At 42.2% G+C, this 26,869-nt stretch overlaps 2 protein-coding genes across 5 annotated transcripts; one reads left to right on the top strand and one right to left on the bottom strand.

The window, feature by feature from the left end:
* The first annotated feature begins 224 nt into the window (after nucleotides 1-224).
* Nucleotides 225-26,078, top strand: RTF2 (replication termination factor 2). The gene is made up of 9 exons (XM_032127442.1): nucleotides 225-333; nucleotides 1,311-1,405; nucleotides 1,504-1,597; nucleotides 1,782-1,921; nucleotides 3,104-3,182; nucleotides 19,170-19,283; nucleotides 22,189-22,243; nucleotides 22,330-22,422; nucleotides 24,356-26,078. The coding sequence occupies exons 1-9, from the start codon at nucleotides 265-267 to the stop codon at nucleotides 24,538-24,540; spliced, it is 924 nt and encodes a 307-aa protein (XP_031983333.1). The 5' UTR covers nucleotides 225-264; the 3' UTR covers nucleotides 24,541-26,078.
* On the bottom strand, nucleotides 7,619-15,586 carry LOC116452749 (beta-1,3-galactosyl-O-glycosyl-glycoprotein beta-1,6-N-acetylglucosaminyltransferase 7-like). 4 transcript variants are annotated; one of them, XM_032127441.1, is made up of 6 exons: nucleotides 15,224-15,586; nucleotides 12,733-13,036; nucleotides 12,131-12,232; nucleotides 10,377-11,407; nucleotides 9,853-9,948; nucleotides 7,619-9,087 (listed from the first exon to the last, which is right to left on the bottom strand). In XM_032127441.1, the coding sequence occupies exons 4-6, from the start codon at nucleotides 11,350-11,352 to the stop codon at nucleotides 8,855-8,857; spliced, it is 1,305 nt and encodes a 434-aa protein (XP_031983332.1). In that variant the 5' UTR covers nucleotides 11,353-11,407; nucleotides 12,131-12,232; nucleotides 12,733-13,036; nucleotides 15,224-15,586; the 3' UTR covers nucleotides 7,619-8,854. The 4 variants fall into 4 exon arrangements, with proteins under 4 accessions (XP_031983332.1, XP_031983329.1, XP_031983331.1 ...); XM_032127438.1 differs by having other exon boundaries at nucleotides 12,137-12,232; XM_032127440.1 differs by having other exon boundaries at nucleotides 12,137-12,232; nucleotides 12,936-13,036.
* Nucleotides 26,079-26,869: the final 791 nt, after the last annotated feature.

Raw genomic sequence — 26,869 nt, 5'->3', positions numbered from 1 at the left:
GGAACTTTCTCATGAAAACAAGGAATAAACCTGCGGGAAAGGGGCGGGAAGGGCGCTGAGAAATCCCCCTGGCCTCCCCCCTCGTGCTCGCTTGGTACGTTCCGACCGCCCCCGCTCCCGGCGCGATGGAATCGCCCGGCGCGCCCGGTGCCGGTGGCCGCGCCCCCAGCTCCCGTTGCTAACCAACAGTGATGTCGTCATTGCGGTGCGCCGGAAGTGGAGCGGCGCAGCCGGAAGTACGCCGGAGGAGAACCCGGAAGCGCGATGGGGTGCGATGGCGGCACCATCCCCAAGCGGCACGAGCTGGTCAAGGGGCCCCGCAAAGTCGAGAAGGTGCGAAGGGGCTCCGTGTGTGGGGGGCTGCGAGGAGAGAGAGAGAGCCCCGGCCCGGCCCGCGGTGCTGCGAGCCGGACATGGCGCTCCTGGCGCTGCAGCGTCGGGGCAGCGGCGGGGCCCGGCCTGCTGGGCTCTGTGTGCGCTGTGGCGCTGGTGGCGGCTGCAGTGCGGGTTCTTTGTCTTGTGGAGGAGTTTGGACATGAGCTTCAGCAATTCCAAGGGCCGGGTCCTGCACTGCGGTCACAACAGCTCCGGGCTGGGGAAGGAGGGGCTGGGAAGCCGGGAATGGAGCCGGGGGTGCCGGTGACAGCGGCGGGACGGGAGGCCAGCGGGACAGGAGGCCAGCGGGACGGGAGGCCAGGGGGACCCGACCTGTCCCAGCCGTGGTGTGGCAGCAGGAGCAGTGAGCGTCCCTTATACTGGCCCTGCTGAGGGACCTCGAATGCTGTGTCCAGTTCTGGCCTTTGCTACAAGAAGGGCACGGAGGGGCTGGAGCGTGTCCAGGGCAGGGAACGGAGCTGGGAAGGCTCTGGAGCCCCAGGAGTGGCTGAGGGAGCTGGAAAGGGGCTCAGCCTGGAGCAAAGGAGGCTCCGGGGGGACCCTGTGGCTCTGCACAAGTCCCTGACAGGAGGGGGCAGCCGGGGGGGTCGGGCTCTGCTGCCAGGGAACAGGGACAGGAGGAGAGGGAACGGCCTCAGGCTGGGCCAGGGGAGGCTCAGGGTGGACAGCAGCAGGAATTTCCCCATGGAAAGGGTGCTCAGGCCTTGGCAGGGGCTGCCCAGGGAGATGGTAGAGAACTGATCATGAATTTTGCCAAAAACTTTAGGTGAAGTTATTTTATGAATTAACTTTGAGTGCGGGAATCAGGTTTGGTAAGAAACCTGGGGATTTGATGAATGCTTCAAGTATGATGGGATTTTATGCTTAAATAATTTACAAATATTTTAAAGTAATGAGGGTTTCTTCCCTTCCAGGTTGACAAAGTTGCAGAATTGGTGGCCAGGTGGTTCTACTGTGCCCTGAGCCAGGAGAAGCTACGTCGGCCCATCGTGGCCTGTGAGCTGGGCAGGTGGGAATGTTTCCACAGACACCTCAGGAGTAAAAATAAATTATAAATACAGAACATTATGGCAATCCAGTGTAACCACTGCAACTTTCGTGTTACAGGTTGTACAACAAAGATGCCATCATTGAATTTTTGTTGGACAAATCCCCTGATAAAACCCCCATGGAATCTGCATCCCATATCAAGAGCATTAAGGTAACCAGGTTGTGTCTAACATGAAAAGTTAAAATAAAAGGTTAAAATCGTGAGTGGAAGTTCAGTCATGCTGTAAAATCTCCATTTCCTTGTGCTCTCACTACGTATTAAAAGGTTTAAAACAGCAAAACACAATCAAAATCAGTGGGGCAAAAAGCTTAAGGTTTGCATTCTTATTTTTCAGAATGTGACCGAGCTGAACCTGGTGGATAACCCAGCCTGGAGTGGGGACAAGGAGAGCATCAAGGGGGACAAGTACGATGACCTGCAGTGTGCACGGTTCATCTGCCCCGTGGTGGGGCTGGAGATGAACGGCAGGCACAGGTCAGCCTTGCAGCCTGGAAAGTGGCCCCTGGGCAAACTGAGCACACAGCAGGGCAAATTGAGTGGGTAATGGTGTCAATCAGGTGCTAACCCAGGCCTTGGTGGGGCATCTCTGTGTCTGTCTGCAGGGAGTTCAAGGGACTTCTGGGTGTCCTTTCACGTTATATTCAAGAGGAAAGATAAAAGTTAACCTTTTCTTGAATGAGTTTAGATGTATAATAAAGGAGTAGACAGAGGGCAATGTTGGTAGAAAAAAAGTGATTAAATGTTGTTTGGGGGCTGAACCACAGGAGATGGGATGTGAGCTCCCTGTGAGTCACATCGAGCAGTTGGAATCATGGAATGGTTGGGTGGGAAGGGACCTTAAAGCCCCTTCAGTGCCACCCCTGCCATGGGCAGGGACACCTCCCACTGTCCCAGGCTGCTCCAAGCCCCAATGTCCAGCCTGGCCTTGGGCACTGCCAGGGATCCAGGGGCAGCCCCAGCTGCTCTGGGCACCCTGTGCCAGGGCCTCAGCACCCTCACAGGGAGGAATTTTGTCATAATATCCCATCCATCCCTGCCCTCTGGCAGTGGGAAGCCATTCCCTGTGTCCTGTCCTTCCATTCTTTGTAAATATTCTCTCTCCATCTTTCCTGCAGCTCCTTCAGGCACTGCAAGGCCACAATGAGGTCATTCCAAAGCTTCCCTTCTCCAAGCTGAACAATCCCAGCTCTTTCAGCCTCTCCTCACATTGTAACCCCTCCCTGTGTTAGGATCAGAATGGAGATGGGCTGCCTGTTCCAACCCTGCAATATCTCTCCATTTTGTTGCTCTGGGGCAGGGAATTTCCTCACACCCAGGTTACTTCTTTGTCTGTCACCTGAGGGATGAGAAGAGGATGAGTTCACAGCTGAATGGTTCACAGCCATTTCTTCCTCCAGAGAGGGATTAGGCAGGAGATACTCAAGATAAAAAACCAAAATGCATGTTGTGCTTTAATGTACTCAATATTTTTCATTGAATTCTTACACTGTGCAGTTTAATAATTAATTAATTAATTACCTATTTTAATGTGCTGATAGTTTGATTAAGGGCAAGAACTGTAAAGAAAGTGAGCTGTGACCTGCCAGCCCAGTCAGCACTGCACAGATCTCTCTGAGTTTTCTTAAAATCATTGTGTGTTTTATCTTTTCTTTGAAGGTTTTGCTTCCTGAGAAACTGTGGCTGTGTGTTCTCTGAGCGTGCTCTCAAAGAAATCAAATCAGAAGTTTGTCACAAGGTGAGTTTTTCCAGCTGCAGAAGCAGTGGGGCCATGTGTGTGTAGATACAATTGCAGTCGCTGCTCTGAAGAGGGAGTTTTAATCTGAATGTGCAGATTGAAATGGAACTTGTAAAAGTTCTGTTCTGTGATGGCCTCAAGTACTTCTACATGGCCTTTTTTTAATAACACAATGTTTTTAAATAATTGTAAAAATAAGTATTTTTGTTCTTAGAGTTGGATTTTGCTGTCACTACTTTAGAATTTCCATTTTTTTCCCAATATTTGGTTCTAATTTCAGTTTTTAAAACAGTGATTGCTTTGGTTGTGGGGTTTTTGTTTGATTGGTTATTTTTGATTCCTGAATCCATATGGCTTGTGTCTTACCAGTGTCTGTTCTGTGTTTAAACTGGCTGTATTTTCAGGATATGTTTTGACCCCTGAATTTTTAAAGGACATTGGGTGCTGCTTTTTTACATTTTTCAGTGGGGCAAACTTTGTAGAATTCTCAGCAGTTCCATGATTTATTGTAGAAAATACAGACTTCATTTCACATTGCTGATCTCATTGTGCAGGTTTCTAAGGACAATGATGAAATTAGCAAATACTCTTTTTTCCTATCACTGCTTTCATTATCAGCAAGATTTGTGCTGGAGTTGCCACACTTGAGCAGTTATTTTTCTGTGAACACCCTGATGTTGGATGAAATATGGAATATATTTATATTAAACAAGACCTGTGAAGGGAAAACTTGTGTTGGTAAATTGTTGGCTATTGGATAGAAGGTTTATTCTCATGTTGCTGCTTGCAGTGCTCATTCTGTTCTGTCCTAATGGCTTCGTTTCCTCTTGGCAGATACTCATTTATTTTTAATGAGGTGTTTTTTGGTTGGTTTTTTTTGGGGTTTTTTTTGCATCCAAATTTTTGTTGATGGATGGGTGTAACCAGAGCAGTAGATGCAGGAATGAGATATTTTGTCCATGGTTTGGCCAGACTGATAATCTTATAAAAACCAAATGAATCCCACATGGTTTTCAGTATTTAGCTTTTTTCAGTATTTAGCACAGCCACATTTCCATGAAGCTGGTTTCACCTACATGGGAATTCTTCACAATATTCAGAAAGATTCTTCTAGAAATAATTAAAGGGATATAATATTTAGTCTGTCATCTTCTCATTAGTGGATTTTGATGCACAAAGACAATGTTATCCAGCTGAGAGAACACATTGATTAAGGTCAAAGAGTGATTTGGTCGATTTTTGGGTGTATTCTGATACTGTTCTCCTTCAGAATCAAGGAGAGTAGAACTCTTCTAAACAGGATCAGAGAGAAGTGGTTGCTGTGCTTTGTGGCATCTAACAATTGGTTTATATCCAAAGCACTAATTAGCAGCACATTCTGCATTTATGCAGCAATGGGACATACAGGAAAATGAACCAGAACTAATGATGAAGGAAAAGTGAAGTGTTGTGCACTGTATATGCTCAGATTAGAACCTGTTACCAGTTAATACAGTCCACTTCTGATACATGCTAAAAGAATTTAAAGTACAGAATGTTAGAATGTTATGGGTTGTCTCATAGACGTTCTGCTGCTGTTAACTGTTGTGTTTTAAGAGTTGCAATGGTTTTGGAGCAAAATGCAGCCTACGTGAGCCACAGCATTTTCTTTTTCCTGGCCTTGCCACTGTCTGTGTTCAGCCTGTGCCCATCTCACTTGTGTGTGCCGAGAGTGACATGAGGAAGGTTCAAAAAGGATAATTCTGTCTCGCTGTGGGACTCTGTATTCAGTTCTCAGCCAGCAGAATCTGTGTTTTGGCCTCATCCCGGAGGTTTGCAATGGGTGTAAAACTGGAGAAATGTCAGTGCTGGAGCTCTGTGGCCATTCCCATCCCCACAAGTGTGGAATTCAGGAGAGCTCTTCCAAAACTCTCAAGGAGCTCTTTCAAAGCTCTTTTCTGGGTGTGCCCTTCTCCTGTGAGCCCCCAGAGCAGCCTCCCCAGTCTGCTCCCTCGTAAACAGCAGTGATTTCCCACAGGACTTTGGACAGAGATGCTGTAAGGATACACTGAAAACATTCCAAACTGAATGCAGGTATCCAGCAGACCTCTCACTGCTCAGTTTTGAGCTCAGTTTTTACTGTGGCAGCTCACACATGAAACAGAGAAATCCTTTTGCCCAGTGGTGTGCAGGTCACCAAATAAGTGTTCAGGACAAACAGGATGCACGTGCAGATTTTTGTCTGATCCAAGGAAATGGGAAACACCAAGACGATGAAGGATTGAGCATTCCTTGGCTTCTCTCAACAGCCTTTGCCACAGTACTGGATTTGAAGGAGTTTATGGAGTCTAGGGAGGAGGAACCAGGCTTTCAGAGTTCTCTTTCTTTTGCCTCAAAGAAACTTTACATGAAGAGCTGGCAATATGAAATACATGCATTATCTGCTCTACTGGAATTGTTAAAAAGACTGTAGTGGTAGCAGAGGAAAGCACAGAAATGGGAGAGGAAACTGTCATGGGTGGGGGCCCATTAGTAAAGCAACTGTAATAAATGCGTGAGACCATTCTTGAAGTGCTTTACCTTGAAAAGAAGCTGTTCTTTCTTCACATCTTAAGTAGCATTTTGAAGGATTCACCTAAAAACTAACATTCAAATGTGAAAACTCTAAGCCAAAGGACCAGTCAGACACTGGAGCAGTGTTGAGAAAGATTGTCTCTCATTGCCTGCAGGGTAAATGCTTTGAACTGTCTTGCCAAGATATAAAACTTCATGGGTTTGAAAGATTTGTTGAAAGAGCAATGAGAATTTTTTAGTGCTGGTTTAAGTTGGAGAGCAGGCTCGGTAGATGAAATGCTTGGGACAAATTTTATAGCTTCTACTTAGGTTTAAAAGAGTTGGAAAAGAGCTTTTGTCTGAAACAGAGCAACTTAGGAGTGCAAATACATCTTGTAATACATTTTTACACAGAAGTGGATTTTGTTTGAGCCATATTTTTGAGCTTTTGATCAGTAAGAAGGGAAAATTAAAACTCTTAACACTGTCACATGCTAAAATGTGACTTAGTCACATTTCAGTCAGCAGGAAGAGAAATAACTTTGCTTCCAGATGTGGATTCTGTAGCAGCAGCTCTGCAGATTGGGATTACTGCTGCCTCCTGCTTCCTGTTCCTCAGGAAGAATTATTTGTGATGGAATCTGCCAGTTTAAAATTTGCACTTTGGAGCAAGCTGGTTAATTCACCAACAGCCTAAAATCAAAAGAACAAGCAAGACTGTCTCTGCTCCCTCTTTTTGTATCTGATGGGATGTTGGAGATTTCAAGTTTGTAGTGATCTGTGGATTTTGGTGGTGCCCAAATATTTTGGAATTTTTGTGTCTCCCAGGTTCTTGCATGGGCAGTTTTTGGTGCCTGCTAACTGGAAGTCTGCTATTTGACAGAAATTATGCTTTAATCTGGAAGCTGGCTCTCTTAAGAAGTTCCTATGGATCTAAAAGTATGCTAGAAGTGGTTTGGAGACAGGACAGAGGTCATGGAATTGGTGGTGGAAGTCCTGGGAGTCACTTTGAAAGTTAAGGACAAGATTACATTTAAAATGTACTTTCTTGGATCACTTCAAAGTTTATTTTGGACTTGTTTTCAGAGTCAACTAAATACACACTTGAAATGGTGCCCTAACTACGAAGCTCTGTGCCATATCAAACACTTCATGCCATGTTTAATTTAGATAGAAAGCTTTTTAAAACAGAATTTACGCACGTGGCTGTCAGATCCAGAGCTGTGTGTGCAGCAGTGGTTCCTGGAACCAGGGTCACTTTGGCACTTTCTGCTCTTAGGGCACCAAAATTAGCAAACATTTGCTGAGGTCTAAAAGTTGTGATTGATCTACTCTTAATAACACAGAATTCATGAAGGCTTTTCATGTGTGTTTCAAGGAGGTAATGTGGTCATGGTAATCACAATACTGAGTTGAATACTATTTCTTACTGATTGAGAATGGTTCGACGATGATTTCCCTAAAATTTTGTTTCAAGTACAAAATCCTTTAAGCAAAGAGGGTCATGCTGCAGAGATTTTCCTAGATTGATATGGGTAAAGTCATACCAAAATGGTCTTTTAAGAGGCCTTCTTGTGTAGGGTTTTTGCCTGGTTCAATTTCTGCAAAAGGAGCCTGTGATATATAGTGCCTGGCTATTGAATATTTAATTTTAATTCAATTTGGAAGTGATGCACAGTTGTTCTGTGTGGTGGTGCCAGGGTGAAAGCTGGGGACTGGATTTGCTGCAATGATGGCAATAAGGAACGTTCCATTCCCGTTTTAAAAGACATCATGGAGTGGATAAATGCTGGCAGTGCCCTTGAGTGGACTGGAGAGAAATTAATTATGAATATTGCTATGATTAATACATGCCAGAGACCCATTAGCTTCAGTAATGGTTTGGAGAGAGACTCTCAACAAGCTCAGCGTGAACATGTGCGTGCCTTTTATTTTCCTTTTCTTTTTTAGCTTTATTTCCCTCCATAAAAAGCATCTCCAGCAATATTTAGCCACAAGATAAGTCCTGGATTATCCATGGAACTGAGCACACGCCTTTGGGTTGAGTTTGTAAATAAATAGGGACCAGATGGCCTTTCTTTAGGTTAAAGTTCATTTGCAAGAAATGATGTTTCCAATAAACTTGTGTGGGAAAATGAGGAGTAAAGGCCCGGCAACCTGGGAATAAGTTTGTAACAAGAAACTTTCATGTCCTGTTGTTGGGTCATTTGATTTTTCTGGGAATAGGCTCGATCTGTAGCCAGTTTTCTTGTAAAAACTCAGCGATGTTTTGGGTGCATATTGAAGATTACATTGAAATTGCTCCTTTTTAAAATGTATTTGCATTTATTTATTTTATTTTTATTTATGATTTGTAGTTCTTAATCAAGTGAGTTTTCCTGGTCCCTGCCATGTGTTACTGCACTTGCTGCAGGCTCTCTGCTTCCCTCAGTCAGGTACACTGAGATGGAAAAATGATTGAAAAATGGCTTTTTGCTCAGTTTTCCTGCAATCCTTGGCCTCAGATTTTCCCTGTCTCCTTGCCCTAAACTCCTGCAGAGACTCAGAACAGTGACTTTAAGACAAACATGCATTGCAGGATCCCTCTGTTGTTGGGAGCAAAGCCTGGGAAGGGCAGCAGTGATGTTGCCATGCTACAAAATGAAATTAGGGATGCAGCTGGCCATGGGAAATAAAAACAAACCCACACCCCCCCGGTGGCATGGGCTGTGTCAGAAACTGGTTGTCACTTATGTACAAGCTCGGAAGTTTTAGCATCGTTTAGCAGCTTCGTTATTCAAAACACTTCATAAGACATTCACTGGCCGTGACTTTAATTTGTTATTTCTCCATATTTTGTCTTTGTTCAGTCACTGCTTCCATTTTATTACTTTCATGCCAGTTAGTCATGCTTTGGCTGTGAACATGAGGAACATTGACTTTTCCAGCTAAAGAAGTCATTTAATGGATTATGAACTTCCCCCCTGGTCTTCAGCATAGATTCAGACATTCTTTGGGAATGAACCCACCGCTACTGGAATAAAGAAAACCTGTTTATTTCTCTGGGAGTACAGCACTGTGCTTTACCCTTCGAGCGAAGCCTGTGGCTATAAATGTCCGTGTTTTCTGCCAGGATGCTGCACATTAAGTTTGGGAGTGGGTTAAGCTCCCCCATCCAGCTGCATGTTGAAGTGGCTGTGCTCCTGCAGGCGCCAGTGCTCCTCGATGGGCGCCTGAGCCTGGCGCAGCGCCTTGAGCCGCAGCCGCCTCTCCAGGCACTCCATCGCCAGCGGGTTCCGTGCAGGCTCGAATTTGTTGGCAAACAAATGAGGGGACTCAATAATCCACTGCAGGTCCCCCAGGCCGTAGATGCAGATGTCTCTGACGTAATGACCTGCAGAGACAAACGGGAGGGAGGTGGCAGCAGCAGGAAGATGAACTGAAGCATTTTTTTTAGAAAGAGTTTTTTCGCCTTTTGATTTCTGCTAGAGCATCATGGAAATGGAGCTGGAGGATAATGCTACAGTATTATAAAGACAAGGGTTTGGGTTTATGTTTGTTATGTTTGTTACCTCCAGCTGCTTCCCTGCCATGTTGCTCTGCTTAATAAAATCTTGTAGTTGGGCATCAGATGCTCTGATCTCCTTATTGGGATTCCCTGCACAATCACACCTGTGCTCAGCTTGCACACTTAGAGATTTTAATTATTTCTGCATGCTTTCCATGTGCTCAGCACTATTCTTTTTTATTGTTGTTCAAATTGAAGGGATTTAACCCAATGTTGATGGAAGTACCTGACAAACATCCTTGTCAGGTAAAGCCCCTCCACTGACAACTGCTCAGTCAAATCAGTGCCCTGGTAATTAGGGGCTGCAGGAAGGGTTGTCAGTGTATGGCTACTGTGTTCATCTCCAAATATATAAAATATCAGTAATATTTTATTATAGAAAATACGTAACTAAGATATTAATATAATGTATATCTCCTTCAATGGATACGGTGCAGTAATTTATAGGGTGCCTTGTTTTATTCAATACTTCCAAAATAAATTATATATGACCACTGAGGCACATTTAATAGCTGGTTTAAATAGTATGTAATCACCAATTAATGCTCATCAGTGAATCAAACTTGAGTTCACGATCAAAATTCACATCACCTTTGCAGCCCTTGTGTGAGGCTCCTTCTTGATCTTTCCATTTAATGGCTCTTAGGTCTCCTTGCCAGCCTGCATTGGGTGTAGCCCCTGGAGCATCTTTAAAAACAAAAGGCTCTGATAAGTTCTTTTTTACTTATTATAGGGGAAATTTTCATTGCTGAAGACATTTAACTGTAGTGAGATTATGGCTTTATTTGCAGATATTTATGTTGTAACAACAGACATCATTGTCAGTATTACTGCTCTTTTTATTCCTTGAGAGCAAAAGCTTTCATGCAGCAAAGAAACTTTTTAGCCAGCATTTTTCTAGCTCATGGTCTGCACTGCAGCAGCACTTCCCTGCAATCAAGCTTTGTTTCTCAGCCACCAGATGCGACTTTTCAAAAGGGCAGCACCAAAGCTGAAGAAATGACTTTATTTCTGCAATTCAGCGCTGTTAAGCTCCGAGTTGGAGCTCAAAGCCTCTCCCTGCCAGAGGCCTTGCCCTGCTGGGGTTATTTGTGGCAGAAATGACAAACTCTTACCAGGTAAACGATTGAGGGTGACCCAGTAGTGCTCATCAGGGCTGTAGGTGTCCCTTGACCACTCCAGCAGAGCTTTTGCCCGGGCATCACTCAGTGTGAACTCCACAAAGTCTTTAGTGAGGATGTAATAGGCACTGCCAAAATATATTGTCAGGTTATGAGGAGGTTGAGCTTTCCTGATCTTTGCTGGATACACGTATGGCACTCCAGAATGGATGTATTCCCTGTAGCTGACCTCTGTCCTGTGTTTTATGTGAAGTGGTTGGACTATCCCAGGAGTGATATTTTTACCATTCCACTTACTTTTTATGTATTGTATAATTTCTTTATTTGTTTTCAGGGGGTAATCTTGACCACACAGGTTAATAACGTAATTCCACTGAACTTTGGAGTTAACGAGGTCTCTCATGCAGTTAATATCAGCTTGTAATCTTGAAAACCCTGCATAAACAACATGTTCTCTTTTTGAGGAAATAAAAATATTTTCGAAGCAGTTAACAATGTTCTGTACAGCAATTTTATAATCTCTGGGCGACTTTTCATCAATATGGATGCAGTAAATATTCTGAGGCATATAAATAGCTCTTAGCAGCCTCACAAACATTTCCAGCTCCTTGTGAATTGTAATAATGTACGCCAAGGAGAAATTTCCTTCTTCATCTGACAGGGGTCTGGTGATAAAATGCAGAGTCTTCAGGACTGTGGAGCAGCTGCAGGAAGTGTGAATGCAGCTGAGTGGTTTGGACTGGTAGGACTTCTGACAAAAGTTTCCAATTCTAAAGGCTGCAGGTTTCCCCACAAAAAGAGCTGAGCAAAGTTCATCTGGGTAAAAACCACACTCCGCTTTTTTGACTTGGAATTTTTGGTCATTTGGCTCTTCATAAAGTGGAACCTTTAGGTAGAAGAAGGTGTAGATGAATGTACAGACAGCAACGCACACTAAAAATCTTGATTTCTTTGCATGAAGTGGGTTCATCTTTTATTTCCAGATCCTGTCTTCTTATCATAGTCCAATTAAACATTCAGATCATCTGCAAGGAAAAGTGAGATAGAGCGAGCAAGAGAACCTTTCTGTTTATTGTTTTAAATGGATGCCATGTTAGTGCTGCATTTTTAAATGCTGGGATTACTACCAGGAGCATCTGTGTGTGCCCATGCTAAGTGCACTCAGCCTCTGGGAATGCACAGCCATGAGGTAGGAATTTTGTCTTTCCAGGACAAAACTATCTCAAAATGATAGAAAAGAACCCAAAATGGCTTTGAATTCTTCACTGCTTGCCCAAGGCAGGGCTCAGCCCATCAGGTGGGAGTTTTCTGTGCTCCGAGGTCTGGGTGAGCCCAGGGCCCCAGGGAAGAAGTGAGCTCTGAGTGCTGAGGAACAGCTGCTGCTGAGATTTCCTCAAGGCCTGGGAAACCTGAAGTTCCGCCAGAGGATCAGAATTCAGTAAATTAAATCAACAGAAAACTTATTAAATAAACAGAAGGAAGAGACTAAAACGTAATCCACAAAATACACTGGGTTTTATCCTTATAAAGTCAGCAAATGTTTCTGACTCTGAGATTTTTTTTTTTTTCCCTCTGACATCTTTGTGTTAGTGCTTTGGAAAACTGAACATGGGGACAACGCTCATTTCTTATTTTTGGCATATGTGCATAGCCTGAGCTAAGGACACAACTGCCAGTACTGGCATTCAGAAATAACCAATTTACAGCATATTGGCACAGGAGTTTTTCCATTGTGGTTTTTTCCTTACTTTTACCTTGCTGAACAGTCAGAAGAATAAGAGTGCAGCAGTCCTGAATCCCACAGCAATTACATGAAGTCTTTGTCCTTGAAGCATTTGGTATCAAAATTCCTAGAGAAAAATACCAAAGAGAAGGTCTATCGACTGCCATTAAGCTTAATAGTTAAATTCTAACAGATTTTCATTTTATTTTAAAGGTAATTAATTTTCTCTTCTTTTAATCAATGATTTTTTTAAACAAAATTCTCATTTCACCTTGAAATATTTTACATTTTGCAGCTGTCAAAATCATGTAGTATTTGGCTTTACATGGGAACAGAGAAACATGGATTTTTATAAAGATAGTTCATTAAAGGAATGCTGCTGTGGTTAGAAGCCTCAAGGTTTTCATTAGAAGGAGGTGGAAAATACTTCTTTTTATTAAAAAATCAGTATCTCCCTTAAAAGCTTGAAAATAAAGAGGGCATTGTAGTTAAAGTAGCAACAAGACATAAAATTTCAAAAGCTTTAAGAACACAAATTGAACCAAGAGAAGGGATACTCCATATTCCCACATTTTTAAGATCCTTTTAGGCTTATGGGAAAGAATGTATTTATCTTTTGGTCCATACTGGTATGCACTGGATTTCATGCTGGAATGGTGCCTCTTTTCCACTGAGCATTCCAGAAAGGGGAGTTGTATGTTAGGTGGAGGACTCGTCCATTTTCCTGGGATGTTCTGTCAGCAGCTCAAAGAAAAACATGAGGAAATCAGCTCCCAGGAGAATATTTTTGCCTTCAAGCTCCTCAGGGATCCATCTACTGGGTAAACAACCTTGATGGGAGCGTTCCATCCATCTGAACAAAAAGCTGCAGCAAATCCAGTCCGTGTCAACCTTTCGATGCTGTGCAGAAAGCAGGAGAACAGGGATGCCACTGCAAGGTGAAAAGCAGGATTTTTGCAGTAAAAATGAAATACATCCTGTGCTTCAGCCCAGAGGGGGTTTCCAGGAGGACCATTACGTACCCAGGGGCTGGAATTGGGGAAACACTGATTTCTGTGGAGCTGGACTCGGACAAACTCTTTATTCTGAGGGAATAATTGCAGGAGGAACATTGAGATTCCTGAATTAGTGAATGTCACGAGATCTCTGGGATGTCACAGGGAAGGTTCATTCTGAATATAAGAATTACACTAAAGACAGTAATATTTCTAGCTGTAGAAATATTTGGGGTTTTATACCTGCTAAAATATAAAACATCTTAACACCAAGATTGTGGGTTCAGTCCCTGTACAGATCATTGACTTGAGAGTTGGACTCAGTGATCCTTGTGGGTGCTTTCCAACTCGGAATATTCTCTGAATCTGTCCAGAACGAGGGTGCTTGGCAGGTTTTTTCCTTAAATACAGGTTGCAAAGTGTAGTTCTAGGGAGCCAAGCTGGAACCTGCTTGTTTCATACACTTGAATTTTTATTACCCTTCAAGTAATAGCTTCTGGGGCTGTTTCGGGCTGTTAAGTGTTTACTATGGATTTTTTCCTACTGGACTGTGTGACAGCTAGAAATTGTATTTTTATGGCAGCATAAAAGTACACAAACACCCCATAATCAGGTAAGAGGTAGCAATTCCTCTGCAGTGTGAACATGTTTATGGAGAACGGCTGAATGATGAAGCCTGGCCTGCAAGAACAGAATTTGACATCTTTCAGCCTCAGGGGATATTATGGAATGAAAGCAGTGGTGTTTTGGTAGTGTTTTACCAGATTTAGAGCTGGAGTTGCAGCTCTCAGTGCCACTGGATATGAAATTTGTTGTTTAGCAGGATCCTCTCACCCCTGTCTGCTGGCAAGGATTATTCTCCCAGGTTTCCTCCTGCCCTTGAGGAGCAAGAGATCCCGTTGGGAATGTCCACTGTCCCTAACCCAGTCTGGGACTATCTTGCCCTTGAGTCTTATTATGCAAGAGTGCCATGATAGGTATTTTATGTTAGCAGAATGTCTTTGAAACTCAGCATTTCTTATGTTACGCACAGGTTTTCTAAACCTGGAGGATGAAGTTGTATGAATTTTTTTTAAGAAATAGGGATTTTCGAGCACCTTCGGGGATGCTTTTAAGGATATTACTTAACAGAAAATTGTTGTAAGCCTAAGATAGTCCATCTCAATTAACAAAGTAAACTCCAGAGGAAAGGGGAATTATGATGATGCCTGGAAAAAGCCTGTGAAATGTCAGCTCAGCTCACTGAGACCCCATTAGCACATACTTGGCTGTGCATTTTGTTGTAACAACTCGTTTTGCTTTTTGCTGTTTCTTCCTGCCATTACATTTAGGACTGCATCACTGCACCTCTAAACGTTCTGTTTTCTCTGTGCTCTTTGCATTTGCTTAATATTAAAGTTTAGATAAAGTTTGTTTTGTATGACCTCGTGATTTAGTGAGACAAATGACTTGGGAATGCTTCATCTTCTAATAATATGCTGAAAAAGCATTAAATACTTAATTCAACTTTTTTTTTTTTTTTTTGTTTGAAAGGTATTTATGCAGTCACTAATGTAGACATTTTATAAACGGGGAGGACTGATTCAGTCCTTAAAAAATGTTAAAATAAATGTTTTTAAGTGCTTTTTCCATTGTTTTGTTTTTTGTTTAAACGGGTGTCAGGATACAGAGTCTGCTTCTGGGTTTTGAGATGCATTGAGTAAAAACATTTCTCCATCAAACCCAGTTATTTAAACCATTCTGATTTTAAAACACTGCATTAGAATTGACATATTCAACAAATTTATGGAGTTTTAGTGTTCATGTTTGCTATTTTTCCTGTTACGTTTTTCTTTTTCCTTGTGTATTTGACCTCATAGTAATTTAAAACAAACACTATGAAAGCTGTTTAAACCCTTAAGTTACAGGGCTGTAAAAAAATTAAGTTGCATAAATACTGTGAGTTTTAGAATACAAACAATTAGAAGTAATGATCTCCATCCTTTTGTGCATCCGTGACAAGGTGAAGAAGGGAAAAAACATTAACCTTACTGCAGATTTGGGTATTTTCTAAGAAAAATTGCCACTTTACATAAGGAAAAAGCAAAAACCGAAATGCTGCGATGCAACTGATGCAGCCTTACCTCGTCCAGAATTAGCCAGGAGACGGCAGCATAATAAAGATAAATCCAGGGTCTCATTGTCCTTCAGCAGGAGCCGGTGTCCCTCATCCCGATCCCAGTTAACCATTAAACGGGAATGTTTTCACCCCGCCTTCCCTGCAATGTTTAGCATATTTATCCCGCAGGAATTCTCGGTAGCTTCAGGAAGCGGGGAAACTTCTCCGGCCGAGGCAGCCTGGAAAGGGCTGGAATCAGACGGGTGGATGCGGAGGAGGAGTATTGCCGAGGAGCAGGAATAATTGCTGTGCCCCCGAGCCTTTAACCTGTGCCCCTGGGCTGTGACAGCTGAGCCCGCTGGCTGGGAAAACTGGGAACCCGCCTCCTCCTCTTCCTCCTCCTCCTCCTCCTCCTCCTCCTCCTCCTCCTCCTCCGCCTGCCCTTAACTGTTCGCCTGCCGAAACTTTCCAGTTCGGAGCCAAGAATTCCAGCAGGGAATTGCTGCTGCCGGGCATTTGCAGTGGCTGGAGGCTGAAATGAGAATAAATGGAAGGTCTCCTTGAAACACAGACCTCGCTTGGGATAAGCACCTTAGCGTAAGTTAGCGAAAGAATTGAAGGTGTAAGTTAGCGAAAGAATTAAGGGTGAGTGCCTCTATAAATGTAACCACTTCTGCAAAACAGGGATGAAGCCCTGAGTGGGCTAAGGAGGTAAAAAAGGAAGGGGTTGAATGTAAGTGCTGCCACTTCTGCAAAACAGGGTCTAACCCTGGTGGGGTAAGGAGACAGGGAGGAGGCTTAAGTGTGACTGCTCTGTCTATAAACGCTTCTGTGAGCAAAGGTCCAGCCCTGCTGGGCCAGGAAAATAAGAAAGGGAACTGATACAAAAGGCTAGAAAAACAAATTGTGTTGTAATGGATAGGAAATGGAATATAATCAATAAAGCATAGGTACATACAGAATAAAAGTCTTCTAACAGTAAAGTTAGGTGTGTGTGATGAATCTCTGTGATAGGACCATGTGCCGTGTTTGTAACCCTGAGATAAAGAAACCACAAGTTGTGTAAGACCCCAGCCCTTACGGCTCTTAACTTTTAGGTAAGCAAACAAGGCACATGCCAGAATTGTAAAATTATAAAAGTCTGTGTAAAATGAACCACAGGCAGACACGAACATGGAGGTGTTGAGCCCTGCATGTTCTCTGGTGCCAATAAAGGTGTGCTTTACTTTACTTTACAGTCCCTGCTATGGAGCAGCAGATTGCTTTGGATCATCCTTCACACACAGAGGGTTTGCTGTTACAGCCTTTTAAATGTTCTTAGGGGGTTTAATAAGTTGAAAGCTGAGCTTAAATGTACTGGGATTGGGAGGAAACTTTCTGATAAAAATACCATGTTGTTCAGAAATAAATGGAGAGAAAACCTCGAAGTAAGTTACAGCACAGCTGCAGGTTTGACAGGTACAAAATTATCAGTGATTTTAAGAGAAACTCTGTAAATTGAGGCTTTTTCTTGGACTGGTTTTGAAGTAGATGCTGCAGCTGCTGAGCGGAAGTTCATGTTCTGTGAATCAGTAGGTGGGAAATTTCCACTGCTCCCAGGTTGTCCTTTACTCTCTGACCCCTTGCATGTCTGGGTAGGGTGACAATGTAAAAAACCATGTTCTGCAAATCTGACACTACTGAACTTTTAATGGCTAAACCTCTGGAAAATTCTTTCTCTTAAAACTTGTTTAGTTAACTGTGGCAAGCAACAATAATCTTTAATACACAAGTTTGTGTGGCTGGGAGATGAACAGTGAGATGATCTGTGATGTTCAGTCCTTTTGCTAAATACCTGCCCTGTTTAAAGAGGGACAGTCAGGTTTTGGCCATCCATGTCCCATATCCTGGTGGGAATTGTGCATTTCCTAGTAATGGTCATGTTCAGGAGCGCTGCAGGAACTCAGTGTTTAAAATTTGGGAAAGAGTCTTTAGGTTTCTCTGAAGACATTAAACTGTAGCACTGGTGTAAACATTTAGATATGAAAACGTATTTGCCTGTTGTTTATTTGTATTATATTAAGACTGGAGTAGTCATGCATAGAACTACATTTTAGATGCTATAAAAAAATCAGTGTGTCAATGTAATTTACACAAAGAAATAGTATACAACTCTTGTCTTAGGCAGCCGAAACTGTAAACTCTAGAATTCAGGAAGTCATCTTAAATAAAGAGTTCATTATTTCTTAAAAAATTCCGTGTTTTATACTTTAAGAAAGATAAGAACTATCTCATTTAGGAATGTCCTCTATTCAAGGTGCTAAGAACTATAGCAAGTACCTTCATATATGTTTAAAGTCCCAAAATAAACAACAGCAAAGGAGACGCTGTGATATCATAAAACAAACATCTACCCCAGGACCTTAATTAATCTGAAAGAGCAAACATCTGAATTTGCAAAACAGAAATTTCTTTCTGCTTTTTATCTCATTATTAAAACACTAAGATGTTTGGAAGGATATGGTCTCTGACATAATCCAGTGTTGTCATGGCAAAAAATTACCTGTTTCAGGGAATGGAAAGAGAACACTGTCTTTATTTCCCTGTTTCTTGTAAATACTTTTCAGTTTTGAACAATTCCACCTGTGTTTTCCAGATGGGAACCTGGATTTGGTTGCTCTTTCAAAATGCAACATTTAATAAAATTAGAATCTACTGACAAAATAGGTTTGAAAAATGCTGTATTAGGAAACACCCTAGAAAAGAAATTGTGGGCCTTCTAGAACTGAATTTGTGGGGTTTCTTGATTTTGTAGCCTTCTCACTCCCAAGTGTGTGATCACACCAGGCCAAGACTTCTCACTGAGTAGAAATGGAAAAATATTTGTTGTGTGTGACTTCTCTTCCTGCCTGCCCTCCTGTGCCTCTCTCTAACCCTTGCTTCTCCTCTCAATCTGACCACTTGGGTTCAGGTTCATTTTTGAAGCTGTGCTCAGCTTTTGAGCAAAGTCCTGCCCATATGTCCTTTCATTTGTTTAATTCCTACTGCAAATACAGGAGTAACCTTTCGAAACCTTTGTTTAGAAAAAGAAGAAGAGTAATAGCAGAGGCAGGATTATAAATTAATCTTGCAGATTAGCAGAAAGCTTCTGCATTTAACAAAATAACCCAAACACCCCCCCCCCCCCAAAACCAACCAAATAACCAAAAAAAAAAAAAAGAAAAAAAACCCAACCAAAAAAACAAGCAAATTGAGATCTTGGACAAGAAAACATCATGGTCAAATGTGCTCATACATCAAATGATTGCAAATGTGCACAGGGAAACATCTGTGCCTTCAACCATGAAATAAATGTGGAAGTACACAGAGCACATTACAGCCATTATCCAGATTAATTTATGAAAGTAGTTGGAAACTTGGGAGTGTTTGATAAATCAGATAAGGGTCTGCTCTCTGTGGTACAATCCAATGAGACAGCAAGGCAAGGGTAATGAATTATTCTGCTTTTGTGACCCCTTTTTATCCCCACAGTATAGAAATAATAATAATAATAATAATAAGTATAGTACAACACCTTCACGTTTTCCTGTCTACCAGCTGAAGAGAAAAACTTGCAGTCTGTTCCACATGTAGAGGAATAACACCAAAGGTGGTGTCCCTGGTCAGTGTAAAGGAACTTCTCCCATCAGTTTTTGTTTCTTATCTCACTAAGCTGAAAGACAAATTCTAGAGCAGAATGGCATCAAGGTCTTAAATGCATTCATGACTGAAAATCAGAAAGTGCTTTTGGGTTTTAGCTGTGAGGTTCAGAAAATGGAGTAGATTCTAATTAGGAGTACTTTTAAGTACATTTGTGCCAGTAATGCAAGGAACCCATGAACAGAAAATACACTAAGGGACCTTATTTTTCATGAAAAAAAGAATTAGTGCAGAGTGTTGTTTATAGGAGACAGAAAAATAAATATGCAATTTTGTCCTTTTTTTTCATCAAGTGTGGTGTTCCCTTTCAAGAGGAAGATGTGATTATCCTTAATGGTAATAAAGAAGATGTGGAAATCCTGAAGAAGAGGATGGAGGCGAGAAGACTTAAAAGTAAATTAGAAAAGGTAAGATTTTTATACATTATTTATTACAGAATTGGAAGAATTCTTGTCTGCAATGAATCTGCTCTTAGATTTGCTGATCTTTATGCAGATGGAGGAATTTACTCTGTGAGCTGTGTTGTATTTAAGCACTACTTTGAAAAGCAGTGGGGTTTTTTGTGTGTATTTTGCCAAGAACATCTTGAAGTTGTACATCCTCAACTTTCTTCTGCCCAGCAGGCAATGCCCTGTGCTCTCAAAATGAACAAAATGGACTCTGTGCCAGCAATACTCCAGGGTTTCCTTGAAATGAATTACCTCCAGTAATGAGCTACGTCATCCCTGTAGTTCTTGTGGCAGTTCCTGATGATGGCATCAGTTTTTTGATCTTATAAAATAAGATGTCTTTTATTGGCCTCTGCCAGAAACAGGATGTTGGGATCTGTGCATTCCTGGGCCGATGATGTAAGTGTGGAAATTTATCATGTTTTGTGGTTTTCCCAGGCAGTGCAGCAGAGCTGCAAGGACTTGATTCCCACCTAATTCCCACCATGCTGTTGAGGCCTTTGCATTTTTTTATCTGACCAGGTAAAATGAGGTGGAAATCAAGTCCTTGCAGCTCTGCTGCACTGCCCTGTGAGGTGGGAGCTGTTCCGTGGTGCTGAGCTGTCAGATGACACTTCTGCATGTGGGAATTTTTTCAGCACTGCTGTTTTTCCCTGAACTGCTTCCTGGAGGATGCCAAAGCAAGCAAACCTTTAGTGCTGACTCAGGCCAGGGTGCTCAGACTTAGCTGGATCTCAGGAACGTGAGCCATTGTCTGATGCTTTCAGCATCTGAGACTTGAGATGGAGGTTTCATCCCTTGATTTTGCCATGCAAATATTTCCCTAGTTTGTTTTAAAACAAATCCTTGTTTCCTTGCCAGGGAGCATATGATTCCTGCTCCTCACAGGGCCTTTATTCATCTGGGCCAGTACAGCATTGCTGGGCCTGGGCAATACATCCAAAGGATGGTTTTCCATAAAAATCCTGCTGTTCTGTTTCCTGTTTTTCATAGTCTCTGCATATCATGTCTTATAGCTTCTGGCATAAGAATGATAATCTCATGGTGTCTATTCAGGTGGGTTTTCTTTTTTTTCCCCCCCTCAGTACTCAGTAGTTAAAAGTTTTGGAAGAAAATTTTTTTAATTTGATGCTAGACTATTGCAGATCTTGGCAGATGAGTGCTCAGCCCCAAAAGCAGTGGTTGGTTGCACTTGGTTTGCTTTAGGAACAGGGTCCTAGCAAAGCACCTGTAGCTTTGGGTCAAATAATTTTGAATAATCTGAAAGTTGATGCTGTCCCCAACTTCTGCTCAGCAGAGAAGTACCTGAATGTCCAAGGCAGTTGTGGCTTTTAGGGTGACAGCACAAAAGGACACCGTGCCCTGGTCTTGGGGCTCTGTGCTGTGGGGGAACATGCAAATGGGATTTGTTTGGTTAGATGAGAATTTCAGGACAGGATTTGCAAATCTCTCAGCAGCCTCAGGTGGTGACCTTGGTGCCCCAGCTGGTCCCTGCAGCTGGAACCAGCCCCTGCTGTCACTGGCACCATCTGAGACCTGGGAGCTCCATCCCAGTGTCAACACAATTCCCAGTTTGTTATTTCCTCCTCAGTTCCTTCTGAGCAGGCTCAGTGGACTTGCTGTGTTTGGAGCAGGAAGCACAAACTCCTTTTCTTGATCCCCATGAGACAAATCATCAGGAAGATGCAGCTGGCATTAATACGAAAATTTATTCAAGCTCAGCTCTGCCACTGTGCCCATAGTGAAACACCTCTATGAATACACACATCCATAGAGCTATAGACGTCTGGGATGGGACTTCTCCTTGGAAATCCACCCGTAACAAAAGGTGGAAATCCCCTGCACTGAGGTTTTCCAGGTACCTGAAGGCCAGGCTGGATGGGAATGGTCTATGGAAGGTGTGTGTGCCCGTGGCAGGGGTGGAATGGGGAGCTTTAAGGTCCTGCCAACCCAGAACCATTGAGTGGATTTCTCACACCAGGAGAGCGACGTTTGCAGGCAGAGCCGTGATCCTCTGCCACCACCTCCTGGCTCAGCTTTGCAGCAACATTTGCTGGGGCATTTTTTCCCTCGAGCATTAATCCTTTGCTTCACAGCAGGGATTCTCCTGAGTTTTAGAACAGAATTAAATATATTTATTTTCTTTGAGGTTGTGCAGCTGTCTTAAAACATGTTCACAATTCAGAATGTATCCAGTGAGAGTAATGCTAATGACTGTTGTAATACATCTTTCTTTTTCAGCTTGGCATTTATGTAATCAAAGCCAGTAATGGGATTCTTCTTGGTTTTTTCTGTGTTTTTTAATCTGTACAAACATAAATTAATTTGGAAAATCTGCTGCACAGATGCTTTTAAAAACTTTAGATTAACTACATGCATCCTGTCTTCCCAAGCAATGCTACAACAGAGGGTCCAGTTATTGGCTGGTACCCAGGAGAAATTTTTTTATGGACCAAACAAAATTTAGTGAATACGAGATTCAGGATTCTCCTGAAATTTTTCTTGAAAAACATCTTTATTGGTTACAATTAATTGTGTCTTATTAATGTACAATTTGCTGCCCTGCTGTGTGGGTTCAGATTATCAGTTAATGATAATAACACGCCCACCTTTCAAAGTATGCAAAGCAAAATATTAAATCCAGACAAATCCAGTTTTGTCCTGTAGTTTTCTTTAATGTAACTGCAGGGTTCCCAAGAGTATTAATTTTTCCATGTAGAAATAATACAAAAAATGTGGAAAGAAAAGCTCCACTGGGTAAGAGATAAAAATGTACTGAATTCAATTGTGTGTTTATCAAATATGAGTTGGGAGTTTTATCGCCTTTCAGTCCCTTACCAGGCTTCTGCTTGTGTTGTTTCAGAAATCAAAGAAATCTAAGTCAGCAGGAGCAGCTTCTCAGCAAGAGACCTCTGCAGGTAATACAGCTCCCAATTCTGTGTCACCTTCTGAGTCTTGAAGCTGATTCAGGATTTCATTTTTTTGGCTTTTTTTATTCTTTTAGATTCTCCAGGTCCCTCAAAAGCTAAGAATGGAAAGGATTGTGTCAATTCCAGCTCTGGGGAAAACAGGCAGATTGTCTTCACCAAAAGTTCAGGTTGGTGGTTAATCTTAATGTGAAAAATGGGACCAGATCTGCTTGGTTTTGTCATTCTAATACTGCTTTAGTTTGGGAACTTGAATGGATGAGCTTAGAAATTCTTATTTGCACGGTCCAGGGTTTGGCATGTCTGTTTTGTTGGCTGCGAGGTGGTGGAGGAGAATTTGCAGTTTCCTGATGTATAGCTGGTCAAAAACTATGTTATGGCACTTTATTTGGATGAACTGTGTTAAAAATCCCTGATTATTTAACTTTTAGTCCTCGTTTTATCTGCTAATTTGCTATGTGTCCTTGGGAGCACTGGAACAGAACTTCAGGATGCACTGATGAACCTACAGCAGCCTTGAAGCTTGGAGTAAACTTGGCCGCCCTTAAACCCAAGGGATGGTGCCCTCTCTTTATTTAATATTTTTCTGCTATTTAATGTCCCCATACTGATACTTTCACACAGAATGGGTACATTTTTAAGGTCAGTCTGAGGTTTCTGTGAGAAGTATTAAATCTTCTATGTTAAAAAAATCAGAATAATTTGAAGAATCTGACAGTGATGATCCATAGATAAACTGGGAGAAGCTGAAATTCTGTCAACAATGCCTGACCTGCCCTCTGCTGTCTGCTTTTATACAGGAGAGACTTTTAAAAATACTTCATCCCAGATGATGATAATTGCTCCTGGATGTTGAGCAGCCTCATATTTGTAATAATGAAAATGAATTCGTTATTTTCTGAGGGTGTAAAAGAAAAAAAAAAGTGCCTTTTGAAACTGCTGTTTCTGGCTGCTGTTATAGTGACCAGCAAGAGATTAAAAAGAGGAGAGAGAGGAAAATAAAGGAAAATCCATGAAGAATGGCAGTAGCATGGGAGTCAATTTGTGAACACGGCACCCTGAGGTTTCTGGGCTTGTATTCTTCCAAATCCAGGGTTTGGCAGCGCTTTCCAGACGACTGTTGGTGGCATTGCAAACATTCTGCAAAGCTGAACAGGATCTGGTCTGTGAGGATTTGGGGTTGCACACACAATTCTGTGAGGATTTGGGGTTGCACACACAATTCTGTGAGGATTTGGGGTTGCACACACAATTGTGAGGATTTGGGTTTGCACACACAATTCTGTGAGGATTTGGGATTGCACACACAATTGTGAGGATTTGGGTTTGCACACACAATTCCATGAGGATTTGGGATTGCACACACAATTCCGTGAGGATTTGGGGTTGCACACACAATTCCATGAGGATTTGGGGTTGCACACACAATTCCATGAGGATTTGGGATTGCACACACAATTCTGGGAGCCCCTGTGCCTGAGTTTCACTCAAGATGTCGAGTTTCTGTGTTTATTTCTTTGCACCAGACTTGGCTTTTTCAAATACCCTTCTGCAGCTTGGGAGATGAAATAGTCAAAAAAAAACCCCTTTTTTTTTTAATGTAGCAGTAGATAAAATACACTGAGAAAAACGGTATCAGAAACAGAGGATGGGCATTTCCCTACTACGAATATAAAATGATGCAGACCTTTGTTGTTGGTCATAACTTTGCAAAGAATAAGGGGAGCAGAGGGATTCCCTGGGGAAGGTGTGGCACAAGTTCTGCTTTTGGCATTTGATAGCTGATTTCTAAACAATACTGCAGGCTGCTGGGGGCTTTCATGTTGCTTCAGACCAGAGCTCAGAGCCGATTTTCACACAGAGGAATAAATGTTGTCAGTACTGAATTGCAGCTCAAGGGATTTACAGAATTCCTCTCTCAAGATTTCTAAATGTATTTTGAGTATGAATTCTAAAGGCTGTTGAGTCCAGTTATGGGAGCTATTTATGAGAGACCTGAAAAATGTGTATGTTTTAATTTTCAAACACTGTTTTTCATCTTTGTTTAAATACCTTTGTACACTGTAAGCTGTCATGCTTCATTCTATTCCTTCTTCCCCTCAGAGAATGGAAATCCATCAGTCCCAGGAAAAGTCAATAAAGCTTCTTCCACCACCACCAAGAGATCCATTGCAGACAGCGAGGACAAGTCTGAGGCTTACAAATCTATTTTTACAACTCACAGCTCAGCAAAACGTTCCAAGGAGGAGTGTTCCAACTGGGTTACTCACACAGCTTACTATTTCTGAAACCATGAGGAGCCTCAGTGGAGCAGCCCCTGCTCTTCTCCTCCCCCAGGGCTCTCTGTCCAACTCTGATACAGAACTTTCGTGGTGGTCTCATCCTATCTGGAGTTACTCTCTTTGTAAGTTGTTTGTAAACCTGTTCACAGCTGATGAACCTGTGTTAGCTGGATGGCTAACACATTCTGTTAAATAAGAAGTAGACCAGCAGAATCCATGTTGTAGCAGCAGATCTCATTCTGAAATGTTGGATTTTTTGCACAAAAATTCTCTTTTCTCCTCTCAGTTGGATGTTGTGATCCTCAGTCACAGGGCTGTGTCCTCAGGAGGAGCAAGGAGGGGGAAGTTCCTGCTCTCCTGTTGATTTGTGCCACCACTGTAATTACAGTTTTCAATGTATAACTACAGAATTCAAACCCTCTGAAACTTTCTGACAGCAAAAAGATAAATAATGCTTTTTTTTGTCAAGCCAACTGGGCCCTCAGTAGAACTATATGCTTCTGAAAGGTCTGTAGGTATTTTCAAATAATTTACCTTTTGACAGAATAGATGAGGGCACAGTCATGAAAATGTTTGTGCAACATTCTTGTCCATATTGCTGTAGCCTGTTTTTAACAGCAGAATATTCCCTTGTCAATGCTTGAATCCCATAATACCTACATGGAATGACCAGAGGGAAGGTTGGAAGTTTTTCACTTTCCTCCCTCTTTTAAAATTGAAATCTGCTTTTTAAATCTTGGCACAAACTAACCAGAGGAGAAATGCAGAAAGGAGGAGGCTTTTAAAACCACTGCATGAAGTTACCTTGTTACCTTTGTGTGTGAAAATGATTCATTATCCTTGTAATTTATTTTTTAAAGTGTCCCCATTTATAATTGGCAGTAGTTACCTGGAGATTCAAATGCTGTGTTGATATTTGCATAGGTGGTCTCCATGATTCAAAGAGGTTGAATGAAACTGCTTGGATTTTATTATTATTTTGATGGGTATAATTAAAAATTGGCTTGCTGTAGAATTTGTGTAGTGGTAAGAATTTTTGTTTTCCAGAGATGTCAGCACATCAAACAGTTTGAGGTTTGCTGGAGCTTCCAGGAAGCATTCAGGCACATTTTGTATGCATAGCTAGGAATCAACTTTGTTCTCCTTGTTCTGTATTCTTTTCCATATTATCCTTTATTATTTGTTGCTTACAGATAATGAATTTCTGCACTAGAGGTGTCCCATAGTAAGGCTTTTATTTGCAGTCTAATTCTGTTTGACAATACATGTTAAAATCCTATTAGTGTTTTATAGGACTGCACTTTTCTTCTACTTACAGCAGTTATAAATCCTAAAGGGAATTAATTTAAAGCTTTTGATTTAGTTTTTACTTTGCTAAAAAATACACAGGGAAACACAATATTTAGTTTTGCTTCTCTTTTCTTAGTGATATCAGGCAGAGTCCAAGCTGTTGGTCCCAGGTTTTCCTGCCCACTGGGCCATAATAGTGACTCCTTTTCTGAGTCTGATCTGCTCATCTATTAAAACAAATTCCTGGCTAATAAGTTGGTTAATGTGTAGATTCTTCCTGTACCCCTGCGTTTATCAGCTCATGCTCTGCCTCTTTGCCATGGTTGTGTCCAATATTCCTCCATCCCCACGTGGGGGATGGAGCTCTTCAAACACTTCTGGGTTATGGAAGTGTTTTCAGTGGGGACTTCTCCTTCCCTTTCCAAAACTCCAGCTGTGAAGGAATGTGATGTATTGTTGGCATGTGAAACACTGTTGGAATGTGAAATATTTCTGGCCTGTGGTGCAGTTCTTGCCACAGCTGGCGTCGAACAGGAGCGCAAAGTGCCACTTGTGCTGTTGGCAGCCCGGGATGGGCAGCGGGCACTGGAACGTTGACTTGGCAACTTTTAATGGATTCAAGGGAATAGTTTGCTGGAGGATGTTTGCTTTGTTGTGGTTTGCTTTTTGTTGGAGAGGGCAATTTAATTTTCTTTTAATGTAGGTGAATTTGAATGCTGGTGAAAGTTGAAAACTGCGGAAGTCTTGGAATCTGAAATCTGGGGTTTTGAGATGCCACATGAGTCTCCTGCAGCACTGCGTCCATGGGGCTGTTCTGGGGAATTCATGGGACAGTTAGTTTTGTTTCCATGCTGTTCAAGCCTTGGCCTCTCTTCTGAAAAGCTCAAAAAAGCATCCAGTTAGTGCCAGTTGTATAATAGGGGGCTGTTTTTGTGGTGTGGAACCTGCGCTCTGGGGACTGCACTGAAATGCAGCAACTTCCCCACACACTGGTGGTGAAACCTGGCCCAGGCGTGCACGAGTGGAAAAGGCCTGGAAGGTTCTG

The sequence above is a fragment of the Corvus moneduloides genome, chromosome 17, assembly GCF_009650955.1.
Source record: "Corvus moneduloides isolate bCorMon1 chromosome 17, bCorMon1.pri, whole genome shotgun sequence".
Classification (NCBI taxonomy): Eukaryota; Metazoa; Chordata; class Aves; order Passeriformes; family Corvidae; genus Corvus; species Corvus moneduloides.
This window is presented reverse-complemented; position numbering and strand designations above follow the sequence as displayed.